Genomic DNA, 17,187 nt, shown 5'->3' with positions numbered 1-17,187 from the left:
CCAATATAGAATAATATTCAAGGGAGACCAAACTTGTGTCTTGATAAAGAGGTGGTCCTTCTATACAGGTCTGACTCTATTCTTCAAGTTTGATTTTTTTCATTCTTAATCGAGGTTTTTGAGATGTCATCATAACTTAAAAAATGTATAGACCTATTTCAATCAAGTATCAGTCAATACCATCTTGGAAGAGCTCCAGATCACATGACCAAGGTCAAATGTCATTTGGGTTCAATGAACTTAGTATTTTAATATCATATCTTATAACCCCTTTCAAACTGGCCTCTTCATTTTTCCCCGGTGAACTTCTCCGGCACGCATTCCTCACTCAGAGCTGCCAACCATTACGTTTTTGCCGTAATCATTACGTTTTTTCATTCAAATTACGGCATTATGGTTTTTCTTTTCAAATTACGTTTTTTGACAATTTTGATAATGTGTGTACATAATTGTATGTATGTGGAGTGCGTGTTGAGCCCACTGAACTAGAAATACGTATTTCTAGTTCAGTGGTTGAGCCCGAGATGAGCCTGGTATTTGCGCGTGCGTAGTCGCCCGCCGGCCGGTTTTCCAACGCACTTTAATAATTTGATAGCGTGCACGTACATATACGTTAGTTGAATATGCGAGCGGCATGCATGGTACGAATCGCGATGTATAGCGACTGGTAAATACGTCTGTAAGGATGATGACGTCATTCAAGATGGCAACTTACGATGACAAACGAAAGGATCGAGGATGATTATGTTTTGATCATCATTTGAAAGGAAATAACAGTAACTGCGGTCTAAGGTACGATATTTCTGAATTTTATATATTTTATCTTAAATTTGCATGTAATTTCTTTCCTATAAAGTGATGTTTTATGTACAAAAAAACGATCCGAAAATCAGATTTCAGAATTTAGATCTAACGTTACTGCTAATACGTTGTCTTTACGCACGGGCCAACACTCATCAGGTGATCGAGCCAATGTTTGTTCTTGCAGCGCAGAGCGAGGAGTACGATGAATTGGGTAGGGTAATTCCCAAATGTAGTAAGAGAAGAGTCCATTTGTAATGGAGGGGGATTTGGAGGTTTGAGGGAAATTATTATTCCATTTGCAAAATTTTACAAAAATACTCATCATATATATTAAAGATTGAATCATCAAAAGATATTTTTCATATACTTTAAAATTAATTGTTGTGATAAAGAAATGAAATTTTGAGGCTATTTTCTTGAATTGATTAATATCAATTCCCTTCGGATAACGGTACTGTCTGGTTAATTTTCATCAACTCGTAATCGTATCAAACAAATACGATGAATTCGGCTTTGAAAAGACCTGGAAAGCTCTTCATTGTCCCTTGAAGTAATAATTCTGGGTGATATTCAACATTTATTGATAGTTTCACATGATTTATACTAGAGAGATGTCCTACTGCCTTTGGAATTCATTAAAAAAGTCGGCACTTTAGCATTCAGTTTAGCAGGAATGGGAAGATTTCTTCCCCGGTTCTGGCGGCCTAGATGTCTGCTCTATAGTGCCGTCACTGCTGGGGATGATTGAGTGTGCGTGCAGTGTGATTGAGGCTGAGCTGTGCACATCGTGAAGTGATTTACGATGGGACTTTTGTGGAATGATTTCAACTTCTTATCTATAGATCTATTTGAATTTTAGATTAGATTGATTTATGAATAATTTTTCTATATTTGTGGAATGTTACATGTACACTTCCATTTTATGACACTTTAATTTTAAAGGGTACTGTTTGGCAAAAACAATGTTACTTGGGTCTGAAGTCTGAATTGATGTCAACTTTTTTTTAATATTTCTCTTAGTCTACAATTTGGTAGTTTTGTCAGGAAACTCAACATAAAACAATTAATTATTTTAGAAGTGGAAAGGAAGCCCCAGAAAAATGGGGCCCTAAAAATGTTCACCAGAACTGATTTTGGTGCCCCTGAAAGAATTTTTTCTCGACAGATCTTCACTTTGATAAGTGCCGGAGTAGGTTGCACTACAAAATGAAAGGCCTACTTGACATTTTTAGAAAAATTTGCCTAGGTGCCCATTTGACTAGAATAAAAGTGGCCTTCATGTCCTTTAGAATGGCCTTGATACCCCTTGAAATTTTGGGGCATCCAAGGCCACTTTGCCGGTTGCCCCAACTTGGCTGAAAGTGCCCATTTGAAAATGGCCTTGCCCCTCTCAATTCTTAATTCAAGCCCCGCTACTGACTTAATTAAAATAAGGGTCCAATTTGTAACGCTCCGTTACTTAGCCCAGACTAGGCCTAGAGATTAACTTTTTTTAAATTGTTCACTGCATACATACTTTTTGCATTGGATGTTTGTCGCATGTCGTTTTAAGGTTCGTTTTAACACATTCCTTTTTTTTGTTGGAAATTCCTTTTTTTGGCCATAATGATTCCTTTTTTTGCTTGCACAAGGTTGGCAGCTCTGCTCACTTCCCTGGCGAAGAAAAAAAATGTACCCTTTTGCACTGACATCTCTTCCCCGCCGAAAGTCGACGGGTGATTTGCTCGGGCGGAAGGAAGTGCAGACCCGTTGTCAGTGAAAGCGCACGCTTTTTTAAATTTGAATTTTAATTATACTCTTTCCTTCTTAATTGCAGATACCTAATTAATTTTATCAGCGAAGTTTTGGAGATGACGGCTGGTAAAAACTTCTCAGCTGCTGATCAGCTCACTCAAAACGTGCATGCAGAATTAGAACGATCGAAAAGAAAATTGTAAACATTGCTTCTTACCGATTACAAAAAGGTGTGAAAAAATAAATTACAACATATTCTAGAAATATTACATGCAAAACAAAAAGGAATCAAAGTATTTTTATATTTTAAGCGCATTTTCAGCATGTAAAATAACGCTTTTTTAATAAATATTGTTAGTGAAAAAAACAAACTGTATGTTCGAGGGTATTTAACTCTATGGATCTTGGAATGATCGTATCGCTCAAAGCTCATTAAGCTAAAGCGTGGCCTTCTACATTTAGCCACGGAGATAATAACTAGCTAGTGCGCGGAATCTCAGTTCAGGGGATTTCGGGGTGAAAAAAAATGATCTCTGACGTCATTAAAGAGGAGAAGTTCTCCGGTTAGCTTTCATACTGGCTGTTTCACCGGCGAACTTCGCCGGGAAACAGTTTCACCGGGGAAGTTCTGTGTACCTTTCATACTGGACACTTTCCCCTTCGCTGGCGAACTTCGCCAGTGAAGTTCACCGGGGAAAAGCGCAGGATGAATGGGGTATAAGTTGTTTCCAAAGTCATCACTGCTGCCATATTAAGGGTGTGTTTATGCTTCCATTGCGAGGACAGAATCAGTGTTTTCAAACGTCGATTCAAATCGCCGATCGTAAACGGGGTTCTGGGAGTGCTGTTTATGCTTCACTTTTCAGAGGCGAAATCACGAACTCCAGCTGGCTTCGCATCGTAATTTTCGTTGAGCAGGAAAGTGAGGTCAAATTGGGCGTGCCCTTTTTCGAAAGTTTTTTTTTTGAGAGTTGTTATGGGGAAGGTACGTTGACTGCTATTTAAACATCGAACAATTTTTGATATTTTAGTCATTGCATGGAGCTACTTGACATAGCCATATATTTTCCACCATGGTGAGGATAATAGTGAGAAAAAATAAAGAATATTAAAGTATACATAAAAAAATAATAAAACATCTATTTGTTTATGGGCATCTGGCGATGTCTCCTCATTATAAGAACATGTTCCAGATTTTTTTGTAAATCCCTCAACATTCATCGTGATGACAAATTGGAAGAGTAATACTAGTGATAGTACTTAAATCAATTATCACACATGCAAATGTAACAAGGGAGATGAGGTAATTCCGTGGAGGTAACATGCGACCATGGAGCAATGCGACTGTATTTGCCCGCGGATTTTCATCTCACCGGAAGCATGCACCAAATGACGTCATTTAAACACGTTTACGATCGTGGTTCTGTTTATACTTCCCCAGAAAGCCTGATTCTGGTCAAACGACGTTTACAAACGCACCTTTTTGTGAGTTTACGATCAGCGTTTTGAAACAGCGTTTAAATGAAAGTAAGCATGGACGCAACCATGTTTTGGACTAATCACGTTTGGAAAAGCTGATTCTGGCCTGAAAAGTGGAAGCATAAACACGGCCTCAATTGCATAATGCAGACAAAGACTGCCAGAGGCGTTCTGCTTGTTATGAAAACTAACTTGTTGCCAGCTTGAATGTTGCCTTTAAGCAGTCTGTCTATTTGCTTCCCATCATTCCCTCGCAGTCTTGCCTTTATATGACAGGGTTATGGGCACTAGACAATGGCATTAACATCGACGCTATGATCAATAGTGTCACACCTAGTACCTCTAGACTGACTTCTCCAAGGCCTCATGATCTTGTGATGTTAGTTAATCATGATCTCTAATAGTGTAACTTGTCCTTGCGAATAAGGCCAAGGTTACCAATGTATATTTGTGTATCGATTCGAGAGACTGCTTAAACTGTCACCAGATCGGAAGTGGTAATTTAATTATTTTCACATCTCTTTTTCTGTCACATTTTGGGACCGTCATTATTTCATTAGTATTTATATAAGGTATGATGATTCTGGAAATTGTTAACAGTGATGGTGATGATAGTGATGATGGTGATGATGGTGATGATAATGAAAGTGATTGTGATGATGGTGATGATGATTGATAGTGATAAGTATGATGGTGAAGGTGATAATTATGATGGTGATGATGATGATGATGGTGATGATGATGATGGTGAAGATGATGATGATGGTGATGATGATGATGATGATGATGGTGATGATGATGATGATGATGGTGATGATGATGATGATGATGATGATGATGATGGTGATGATGATGATTGATGGTGATAATTATGATGGTATTGATGATGATGATGGTGATGATGATGGTGATGTTGATGATGATGATGGTGAGGATGATGATGATGGTGATAACATACTGTATGTTAAGTATTTATTTTTTTCATTATAAAACTGAGAAAACGTTTGAAAATGGTTGTAAAAAATTATCAATACACAGTATAAAACAAAAAGTTAACGTCGTTTGAAAGCTACAAGAAATTACACATACGCAAATATGCAAATGGAGCTAAAAACAAACCTTTTTTCCAAAGAAGTTGAGGACTCGGTGCCTGAAATGGGACCCTTTTGATGCATTTTCTGAGGTGAATGTGTAGCATTACATGAAGAGTGTGACAATCACCCCCCCCCCCCCCCTCCACAAAACTTCAAGCAATGGAAAAAGCAAAGGGAGGATTCTTGTCCGGGTGGAAGGGGGGCAGTCAAATATATTGCTGTACACATGCGTGACCCAAAATAAACTTGTTTAAGGGGTGTTTTTTTTCCAGTTTTGGCCGCGGGCAGCGCATGCACTCATTAAGGGTACCAAAAACACCAATTCTAAAAAAGGGGGTTTGGAAGACTGGTCAATGGTTAATCGCGGGGTCAAACGTATTTTGGGTATGTTTTTTTTTTTACAAAGCTTTTTTTTTAAAGACTAGCCAAACATGTTTAGGGTATGTTTATTCTCCAAGCTTATCCCTTGGGCTTTTTTCTCCTCTTATCCGAAAAGTGTTCGGGGTTCTTCCCGATTGTAAGCAACGAGCCTGGGGAAACGGGAAAATGGTTGTGAAATTTTTCACCTCTCTGTCCACGCGCTCGGCATCACAGTGAGTACAGCCTATATGGCGTGGAAATTGGTAACCAGTCACTGCAAACAGTCTATTTTCTTATTGTATATTTTAGTGTTGCCATAAAAATACATTTTTATGTGTTTATGATCCAGAAATAGTATTCAAAGGTAATTATGTTTTTAATAAAGGATAACTGACAATTTGGTATCAAAGCCTATTAGGAAAAACACAATTTGATGTAACATACCTTTTAATTCAAAAATGAATTATTACTTGATGAATTTTGGATGAGACTTAAAATACAGCTTTAACATTGTATTCTTTTGTGGTATTATAACCCTATACTCCACTGGGGGCATGCAATACCCAATATAGTTTTGTCTATTTACGCTTATTATTTATAGCAAGCAGGCAAAACTTGTTTAGGGGTCATATTCTGGCGGCAACTTGTTTAGGGGCCAAAATGTTCAAATGAAGCCCGCGAAAAACATGTTTAGGGCCGCGAGGGCCTTGTTTAGGGGGTTATTTTGCACACAGAGAAAAACTTGTCTAGGGGGTTTTGGGAAATAAATAAGTCAGGCATGTGTACAGCAATACATTTGACTAACAACCCTGGGGATGCTTAAAATTTTATTTTCAAGTTTTACTTTTAAGGCTACCTTGAGATGAACTGCTGAGCATACATAGAGGCCGTTCTCATTACGCTTTCTAAAACTAGTTTACTGGAAACCGATTCAGGAAACCACTTTGGAAGATCGCTTTGCTAGCGTTCCCACTTGATCACACGAAAGTGGTTTTCAAAATCACTTCACGTAAAGCGCTCTTGTTGCTATGGAAACGCTCTCAGTGGGGTGACACGTTTCGTGTGAAATTCGAAACCGCAGCATAGGCATTTTACACCTGTTGCGTGGAGTGGCGCGCTAAAAATGTGCGAAGATCGCTTCCCGAAGAACGGTTGTGTCCTCACGCTAAAACCAGTTTAACAAGGCAAAGCGATCTTGAAAACTACATCGCGAGGTGGTTTTCCAAACTGGTTTGGAAGATCGCTTCCAAGACCGCTTTGACCATTCTCACTACGCGTTAAACTAGTTTCCAGTAAACTAGTTTTAGGAACGTAGTGAGAACAGCCTCATACATGTATCTGGGATACTTCATGACCTTTCATCTAAAGTACAAGGGACATTTATTTATTGAGAGTTATAAATCATGCCACACATCGTCTTTGAGATAAATGTTTGAATGACTCTCCTATCTCTTAGGGCTTGTTTAATGTTTATTGCTTAATAGTTTACTCAGACACCAATGATTATAGACCAATAAATTCAGACCAATAAATCTATCCCCTGGGATACTTAGCCTCCCACCAAGGCTGTCAGGATCATTTTTTTTTATTTCCTCAGCAGTGATGTGTTGCAACGCATATTGGTTTCCATGTGATGAGTGTGCCATGTCCTACTTGTGAAATTGTTATTTTTTTCTTCAAATGTTTGTTTCTTGTATTTAGAGTTTGTCATTGAATAAGCTATGAAATGTCCATGTGATACTATGAAATACGTCATCACGGTCCTGAAGTTTGGAACACTTTGCCTAATAACATCAAACAAGCTACATCTCTTTTTTCCTTAAAGCTTTGTTAAAGAGGTTTCTTGTATCAAAGTATTTGTAAAAATCTCACCTGCACGTGCACCCACACTCACTCACTTCACTTGACCCTTAAACCCTTTCCCCCTTTTTTTCTTAACATTTCAAATAATTATTTGACATCATTTTTATAGACCCGTAAAGTTTTCTTTACAATGGTTTTCATGTAGCTCCCTTCCCTTGGCTGCTATTCTCTCAAGCATTTTGCTTACGATAGCTGGCCACTTCATTTTTAAAATCATTTTTAATTGCTTGCATGTATATCTACTGTATGTAAATTATTCTTATATTATCTAATCGTCACAATTTGTAATTCTTTCATTTATTTTTGTATTTCTTTATATGCATTATGATAACTGTGTTTCATATATCAAATTATCAATAAATGCAGAAACACCTGCAAAAAAAAATGCAGTATTCACATAAAAATAATGCCAATGTTCTTAGCGTCAAAGTTAGGTACTAAATTATGTGATTTGTGCCCTATAGAAGGAAGAATAATTAGATGTCTTTTGAAAAATGAAATTAAGAATAAAACAAACCCTCTTCTCTGATAATTTCAATTTTTATAAAGTAATTGTTATGGTTAGTTGAAGTTTAAACTATTTAAAACCTCTTCTCATTTAACTGATAAAGATCCACAACATGTGTTTCAGGATTGAGGCTCATAAATTAGGGCTATTTTGGATTATTAGAGTACAAACATATGTATATGATTGTTAAAAATCTGATTGGAGATTCTATCTGTTTACTATGCCATAGAGGAATCGAAGAAGACATTGAGTGTAGAGATAGTTTGATACAGATTATGTAATAGGGTAACGTTCACTGTAGACAGTGTGAATATGTTATTGATTTCATTGTTCCAAGTATTGATTATTGTGTAGTGTTATGCACTTTATCAATTTTCAATTCAATTCAATTCAATTCAATTCGGTTTATTATGAAAGACATTGTAAAACAGTCCGAAGACTGACACATACAAAGTTAACAGAAAAAAAGGAAAAGTACATTAAATTATATACCTACGAATTAACAAAATATAATAAAAACATAATAGTAAGATTAAATATTGCACTCGAGGTTCTACACATTACAGAAATATAATTAAGGGGATAATGCCATATAAAGAGAAAATAGAATGACCGATAAAAACACACAAAAATATTGGGATATGTATTATGTTGATTGATTTCAATGTAAACTGAGGGGGGGGGGGAACTTTTGTAAGTTATGAAAAAGGAGGTGAAGGGTGAAGGGAAGAAAACAATGTCATACTTTTACACACAAATTATATACGAACATGAACAAGGGTTGACATTGACTTCAATGGCATATACAGAGGCACATATCACAGAGCAGCATTCAATAATGCTGTGACATGAGGGATAGTTGAGTTCTTATATCTCTGAGTTCTGCATCGCGGTAAGTCCAGAAGATGCGCATTACGCAGGGCCGAACTGTGTCGCGAAACAGATTGACGTGTGGGGGGTAACATGTCTCGATGGCGGTGAGATTTGAGAAGACCAAGTCCAAAACTCAAGATGAGATCCTTTCTGCGTTCACATAATGAAGGGAGGCCAAAAAGAGTGAGTTGTTGAGAGTATGAAAGAGATGACGGATACAAAATCATACGAAGAGCTCGTTTTTGGAGTCTTTCAATTTCGTCACTTTGTGTTTTAGTGATTGCAGATCCCCAAACCGGAACACCAAACTCCAACAGTGGACGAATGTACACTTTGTAGATATTTACGAGATCATGCTTATCAACACCAAATTTCTTTAGAATGCAGAGGATATACAGTCTTCTTGAAGAGCGTGAAATCATGTGTTGGACTTGATCATCCCACTTGAGATCCGAACGAATCATCACACCAAGAAGGGTTAACGAGTTGACACGTTCCAAGTGACAATCCTTGATTGTGATGTCTAGCTGGGGTGGAGGGACCTTCAGGAAGGACACTTGCATGACTTTGCACTTTTCGGGTTTAGGCGTAACGTCATTTGAGATGCACCATTGACTCAGCAAATTAACATGGTCCTGCATGGAGCTTTGCTGGTTCTTTGGTAAAACCTCCACAACGCTTAAGTCGTCTACATACTTCCATCGATTCCTTGTACTTATAGCAGCATCATTGACGAGTACAAGGAAGAGGATAGGCCCAAGTTTCGTACCCTGGGGCACTCCGCAAGAGAGACGCAGATGACTAGATGAGTATCCCTGATGTCGAACCATTTGATAACGCTCCGACAAAAAACTACAGACGGTAGGTAAAACAGAAGCATCTACTCCCAGATTGATCAGCTTTTCAATAACCTTGGTGTGATTGACAAGGTCAAAGGCCTTTGTGAAATCAATTGTACAAATGTTGGCGTAACATCCACTGCGTTCCAAACTCCTGTAGATGAGATCCAGCATATCTACAAGATAATGATTGATTGAGCTTCCTTTCATATTGCCATATTGAGAAGGATCAATGTGAGGCCTAAGATCAATCATCAACCAGTCTGCCAGAAAGCTCTCAAATAATCTGGACAGGACAGAGGTGATCGAGATTGGACGAAGCTGGTCAAGGCAGGTGACTCGTTGAGTTTTAGGAACAGCGCAAACCGATGCACACTTCCATTTCGCAGGGAAATAACCGACTTTCAGGCATTCATTGAATATCTTGCTCAACGGTCCTGAAATTTCCAATGCGAATTCCTTGAATAGACGAGTAGGAACATCATTGGGATGAGGTGCCTTCGATGAGTTGAGACGTTTAAGACGCTTATAGACCTCATGTTCCTGGATTACCGGCGGGGATGAAGGGGCTGGGAGATACGCTGGGAGGGCTGACAAGTCTAATGGAGGCAACATGTTGCAGACTTGGGAAAAATGAACATTAAGATTCTCTGCTATCTGACGAGGGGATTCATCCTCAGGACCCAGGGAAAATGACGGCTTCTTGGTCATTCCAGTAAGAGACCGTATCTGTCTGTGCCACTTTCCTGGTTCTGATTGTTTCAGATGCTCGACCTTGTTACGGAAATAGGTTGATTTAGCTCTGCTAATTTCACGTTGAACTTTATTCCTTAGTTGATGGTATCGATCAAACTTTCTACTTCTATAAGCTAGTTCACGCTGGTTAATCAGACTTCGAATTTTTACATTGAACCACGGTTTGTCTCTTGCTCTCCGTTTAAAAGATTTCTCAGGAAAGCAACGTTTGTACTGCGTCATGAGCGTACAGTGGAGAATATCAACCATTTCGTCAGGATCACAAGTGGCGTTAAGCTCTTCCCAGCTAAAGTCGGTGATCCATTGCCCAAACACCCGAACAGAAGAATCACAAAAGGGTCGTATTTTTAACTTGGAAATCTTGAGAGGTTGGATACAGTCATGTGGGCGCATAACAACAACTCGGTGGTCACAAGTAGCAATCGGGGCATGTATCACAGGGTCTTCAAACAAGTCAGGGAGGTTAGTCAGGATTTTATCCAAAACTGAATCACCCCTGGTTGGTTCGGTAACTACCTGTGTCAAAAGAGCATTCTGTTCAATGACATCTGTGACGAGATCATTAAAATCTCCCATGACTAGGATCAAGGCTTCCTCTGTAGAGTTGATCAAATCAGTCATTTGGATAATGTGCTCAGTTATTTCTTGACGATACGGAGAACGAGGCGGAGCATAGACAACACAAGCATAAATGTTCTTCGCTAGATGAATAGTCGAAGATGAACTCAGTTTTACCCAAATAATTTCCAGGTGTGGCGGTACCAAATCATTGTACACCAGACGTGAGTTTATGTCATTTCTACAGTACAACGCGACACCCCCTCCAGTTCGATCCACACGGTCACCCCGATGTAAAGTGAATTCATGTAAGTCAAAGCAAGATGATGGCTTGTCAGGAGTGAACCAAGTTTCAGTTACTGCGATTAAACTGATACCACTGTACTGGGAGACAACAGTTGCCTCAAAATCGTCAAATTTGTTGCACAATGACCTGGCATTTAGAAGTAGTATTGAGGGCAATGCTGACGAACCACCACCAGTCTTAACATGAATTAAAGTTCTTTCTCTTTTTGATTGTGGAAAGAGCAGTTGACGAGAATACATATCAAGTACTACGCTTATTTTCCGTCTTGTTTTTTTGCCAGCCCGACATCCTCTTTTTCTGCGTGCAATACCAAGAGTATGTATTGTAGAAAAGACATCTTGTGGTAAATGGGGTACTGGCTGTAAACTATTCCGTAACTTGAAAAGTTCATCGCGAGTATAACGCAACAATCCGTTATTCGGGCGATTGCTCCCGTCCGAAGTTATGCAATTAAGCGACATCACGAGTAACAAAGCACCAAGTAACAAAAGCGGTTCGAGTGCGGACGACCAATTGTAACGTCTATAACATTGGCGTGACATGTTAGTGTACGGTACTCACTGTGCCATTGAATGAAGAAGTTTAGCAGTAGCAGTTAAACGGGGCAACGAATGAACGCAAAATGTCATTTAATGATTCCACAAAAATATATTGACAGTTGACCAAACCAGTCCATACAATCCAATAAGCACAATCATATGTCCAAACATTGAAAATCCAAAGTAAAAACATAAATTCTGAGTAAAATAGGAGATCAAATGAGAGAGTAAATAAAAAAACGGTGCTAGCTGTAAAAACAGCGCCCTCAAGACATGAGAAGCATCACTCTTCAAGACATACAATAGCCCCTTTAGAAGTCACGTCTTCACCTTAATCCTCTCATAGATTTTTGGTTAGCTTCCTTTCCTTCCTTGGCTTAACCAATAACCAGTTTTCATAAAAGAAATCAGTTTCATCTTAAATTGTAGGTAATTGTGTTTGAAATTTATCATGGGTGAGTAATTTTTTAAATTATTTTCCTTTGCATGGAATTCAAATTGTTGCAAAGGGAAGTAATTGCTTGAGTCTATTTTCATACTTGATATTCAAGTTTTGATTTAGTCATCTGACATTGCTTAATCTTTTGTCTGGACAAGGTAGGAAATACAAAGCCTTGAATGGAGGTTAGATGGGATTAAGACTTTTTTGAAATATTACATAACTTAACTATACAAGTTTCACCAATGATCACTTTGCAGAATTGAATCGCCTTTATTAGACAGTTGAACCGACAGAACAACGATGTGAGCCGAGTAATGTGAAGTTCTACACTTCTTAAAACATTTTTTGATTAATATGGATTTATAAATATAATTCTAATTACCATGGAAATTGCATTGTCTTTCATTCGGGTAAGTTGTGATGTTTGTAGGATTTTTTTGGGGGGAATTCGTGATCCATCTAAAAAAGGAAATGTCCGGAGATCATGATGGTAAATGTAATCTCCTTGATGGACAACAAATTCATTTCAAAGGATAAAATTTGAAACTTGACCTTGCTTTCATATTTTGTTGAACTTGAATCCATGTTATTTTTCAATACCCTCACATTTAAGAACGTGCAATAATTGTAATTCAGGATGGGTTGGGGACGAGTATCACATGATAATAGAATGTAATCTACACACAACTGAAAGGGTGGTGTTTTTTGACAAAATAGCTGAAATGTATAAACAGTTTAAGAACCTTAGCGATGAAGACAAATTTATATTCATAATGAAACTTGATAATGAAAACATAATTGATAATTTTTGTAAGTTTTTCAAAGTGATTATAAATAAGAGGGGTGAGTTTTAACATCAAGTACATTTTTTCTTTTTAAATTTCATTCAAAATATCTAAAATCCACCAAAGCCACCATCTCTAACGTTATACATTTATTTATTTCCTGATTTGTATTCGATAATTAGATAACTTGTGTATATTGCATTATGCTACACCTTCTTTATGTTAAATTTCAATTCGTCATTTCTCTTTGTATATATATAGATGTATATCTTTATAATAATTGGAAATCTATGTATTGATGTATTACTGATTTATACGACATACATGTACAGTTATGAATGTTTTTGTTTATGTTATCATTGTATATATTTTAAAACAAAATATTCATGCCATATGAATGAAGTTTGTTAATAAATTCAAATTCAAAATTCAATCCCTGGTTGTGCACTCTGGATGTACAGTTCACTCCTAAGGGAATGGTCTCACTCTGACAAAAGACACTTAATTATCTTGTTTACATTTATAGAGAGTAGCTCCATCATGTTAAGGGCATCATTTTCTTGGTAGATGTAGAAATAAAGAATTATTTCTTGTCCACTGCATCAGTCTGTGGGCAAGTAGAACTGTATTTTTATCACAAAATTTAGCCCTTAAACATGATGACATGACATACGCTCTTTCGAAATTTGTCTGGTCCTGATATTTCAGAGGACATTCGGTTAGAGTTAGGATTGTAAATTAATAGAGTTTTTTTTCAGAATAGCCTAATGTAAAGATTTGGGTTTATTTAGTTTTGGAGGTTAGGTTTTATGTTTGAATCAGCGTGCAGATTTTTACATCGGAGCAATTGTTGGCGGAGCAAATGTCATGGAACCTTTAAATCCACACCTGCACAGAAAAGGCCACATTCCTGTTCACCCATTCCCTGGGTTTCACTACACTCTAAATTCCAAGGATTTGAAATACATCGAGATCGGCTGTGAATAGTGATCAGCTGAATTTTAAATTTATTTCAAATTTTAAGGATTAACTTTTAAATCTCAAAAGATTTAACTGCAAATCTTTTAGATTTATATTTAAATCAACAACGTTTAAATCTAAATCTAGTATTGGGTTGGTCACTGTTCAGAGCTGATCTGGATTTATTTCAAATCCTTGGAATTTAGAGTGTATTTTGTAAGATTTGAAGTGTTTGTATTTCTCGGCTTATCATTCTTTCCTGACCTGGCTGCATAGTCTAAACTAGAAGACCTTTGATCTATCTAGTCTGGTCTTGAAGGCATATACTCTAAAATATGTAAATAGAATTAAATAATATCTTAAAGGACAAGTCCACCCCAACAAAAGGTTGATTTGGATAAAAAGAAAAATCCAACAACCATAACACTAAATATTTCATCAAAATCGGATGTAAAATTAGAAAGTTATGATGTTTTGAAGTTTCGCTTTAATAATTTGCACAAAATATATGTACATCCGGTATGCAAATGAGATGACTTATGACGTCACCCACTCACTTTTCCTTTGTATTTTATTATATGAAATATAACATATTCTTATTTTCTCATTGTCCTGTGAAACAAAGTTTTGTTCCTCCCTGAACATGTAGTGTTACCCATTGTTTTAATATTTTATAGTTCAGTCAAGTTGGTCCTTATTGTCAAAACTGGAAATATTGTATAATTCAAACAATAACAGACAAAAGAAATAGTGAGTGTGGGATATCGTCGACTCTCTTATTTGCTTATCACTGAGTTGTGCTTATAACTGTTTTGCAAAAAATACATGTAAGCAAAACTTTATGATGCCATAACTTTCTTATATTACAGCCGATCGATATTGATACAATTTTTGGTGTTGTGTTTGTTTAATTTTTCTCTATTTATTCTAATCAACATTATTCTAAGGTGGACTTGACCTTTAAATACAATTAAACATGATGTTGAGTAACAAAATTTATATTAAATCTCATTTTATGGGGAATAGAGTCACTAGAGCTCGGTTTTAAAAGGCCCTTAAAATTTCACAAAAAAGATCAGGCAAGCATCCAAGGATATTACTTTTATGTATTAAGACATTGGATAATTAAAGTAGTTTGTTGAGGATTAACTTGATTAAAGTAGTAAAAAAAATTACCATTGGAATGAAAGTTAATACCATAACTAATACTCATTTGATTTTTTATCACTACCTGAAATTTTTAGATAAATTTGAAATCGTTAACTCACTGGGGAGGGGGCAATTTTACATTCACAATTGTGTCCTAATGCATAGCGTTGTCTTCTTTCTTTGCTCTGGCATTTCATTGCTATAGCATTTTTGTGTTTTGTTGGCTTTTGCAGCCTCAATCCATACCCAGCATGCTGAGCTGCTCTTAAGAGCTGCGTTGGAATCATGAAAGCATTGAAATATGAAGAACAACTGAGAAAAAAGGCGGTTTCAAACCGCCTCGATCACAAGAATCCCCGTTCAATTACGAGAACATTTTTAGGCTAAAAAATACCCATTATTTATTCCTGCATTCACACCGCCCCGAAACATACTCTTCGGGATGAATTCCTGAAGTTAGGAGCATGCGCAGTATGGTCTAATAAGCAAGCAAGGCGCGAGATTCAAAACCACTAGCCCAGCAGCCACCCACGGCGCCCGCGCCCAACAACACGCTGGGCTAAAAGTTCCCGTATATTGCTTTCACATTGCCAAAATACCTGCAACCTTGGAAAAATCCCCGCGAAAGTTCTCGTAATTTCGCCAAGTACCTACTATTTAGCGGGTATTTTCTTTCGGGGAAATTACGCGTAGTTTGCTTTCACATTACCAAAATACCTGGTATTTTCTGATCAGGGTAAATTTCCCGATCAGAGAATACCTGGAACTGATGAACTTCGAGGCGGTCTGAAACCACCTCGAGAGACACACAAATATTGCAAATCAGATGAGATCAGCTGGAGATAAGTCATAGAATTAGAAACATAAACAAGTTGAGCAAGAAAGAGAGAAATAGAAAAAAAGAGAGAAATGTAGTTGTATTAACTCATATTGGATATGGTCTGTTTATTGTTGAGAGAACCATTTTACTTGATACACTAGAATAGGAGATTATAAATGGTCCTGAGTTGGGCATTGGTGTGATTATGAAAGCATTGCGACCTCATGATATTGATAACACAGTACTGCGTGCGTGGAGAGCAAGCGAGTCTGATTCCTATTGTACTTTGCTTCAATGCCCAGCAGGGAGACTCCACGGTGCATGTAACGCACCCATGAATTGGTAGTGGTGGTAGTGATGTTGGTAGGGAGATTAGTGCGCTGTATATGATCCCTGCACTCAGCGTGGTGTGAGCTGCTATACAGACAGTCATCTGAAGAGAGATCGATGCCTGTTCTTTTTTATGGACTTCATTGTCCCATTGCGTACACCTGTGTGTTGGTCGTGGATAGTTGTGGTGCGTGTTGGTTTGATATTGAATAAGGTTTATTCAATAAGCACATGGGCCATTAACATGGAACCTGAGTTGAACATAGTTGTGAAAACTCATCACTAACTGGACGGTGACTGCAAGCTTTTGTGTGGAATATTTCAGTTGACATTTTGTGGACATGGTAACTTCTTCATCACATGTGTAACGACTGTTAATCAGGGTTCACCTTGATACTAAACTGAAAGGTTGCTAGACGGGGAATTGTGAAGCTGGTATGGTTTGATTTCTGTTCAGATACCAGCACGAAGGATGTAATGTCCTGGAAGAAATGAGGCAATAAATTCTAGTTCATATAGTTCAAGTAGGAAAACAGTCAGATGACAAGTCTAGTACAAGGATTTTTTTTCCTGATGGGAATGGCATTTGTTTAAGAACTGCTGGTTGCTTGTCATTTAGTTTATGAGACAAAAATTACTGTATATGTCATCAACTACTGGTATAGACTGGTCTTTGGACTTATAAATCTTGACATGATCTAGTTCTCACTGGCCTGTGGTATGAACCTGGACTATTGTGCCCGAATTGCATGGTTTTAGACAAACACAAAGATTATAAAGTAGACAATAGAGATGGAGGTAAATAAAAGATATCATCCTGAAGTATAGGCCTATTACTTTGTGGATCACTTTGTCTGGTCACTATTGAGTGCAGTAGACCTACAGGAGCTGTTACAGGGTGAACGATACCCAAGGACTGCTTTGGAAATAATATCACCTAAGTGCACATGATGTTCTGAATACTGTTTACATCTGGCAGTTGAATTT

General features: G+C 37.5%; 1 protein-coding gene across 1 annotated transcript in view; it reads right to left on the bottom strand.

The window, feature by feature from the left end:
• The window catches only part of LOC135157372 (uncharacterized), a 52,354-nt gene extending 41,423 nt beyond the window's left edge, over positions 1-10,931 (bottom strand). Inside the window, exon 1 of the mRNA XM_064112629.1 lies at positions 8,945-10,931. Within this exon, the coding sequence (XP_063968699.1) occupies positions 8,945-10,931 (1,987 nt within the window). The remainder of the gene's footprint in view (positions 1-8,944) is intronic.
• Positions 10,932-17,187: the final 6,256 nt, after the last annotated feature.

This window comes from Lytechinus pictus, chromosome 17 (assembly GCF_037042905.1).
Source record: "Lytechinus pictus isolate F3 Inbred chromosome 17, Lp3.0, whole genome shotgun sequence".
Classification (NCBI taxonomy): domain Eukaryota; kingdom Metazoa; phylum Echinodermata; class Echinoidea; order Temnopleuroida; family Toxopneustidae; genus Lytechinus; species Lytechinus pictus.
This window is presented reverse-complemented; position numbering and strand designations above follow the sequence as displayed.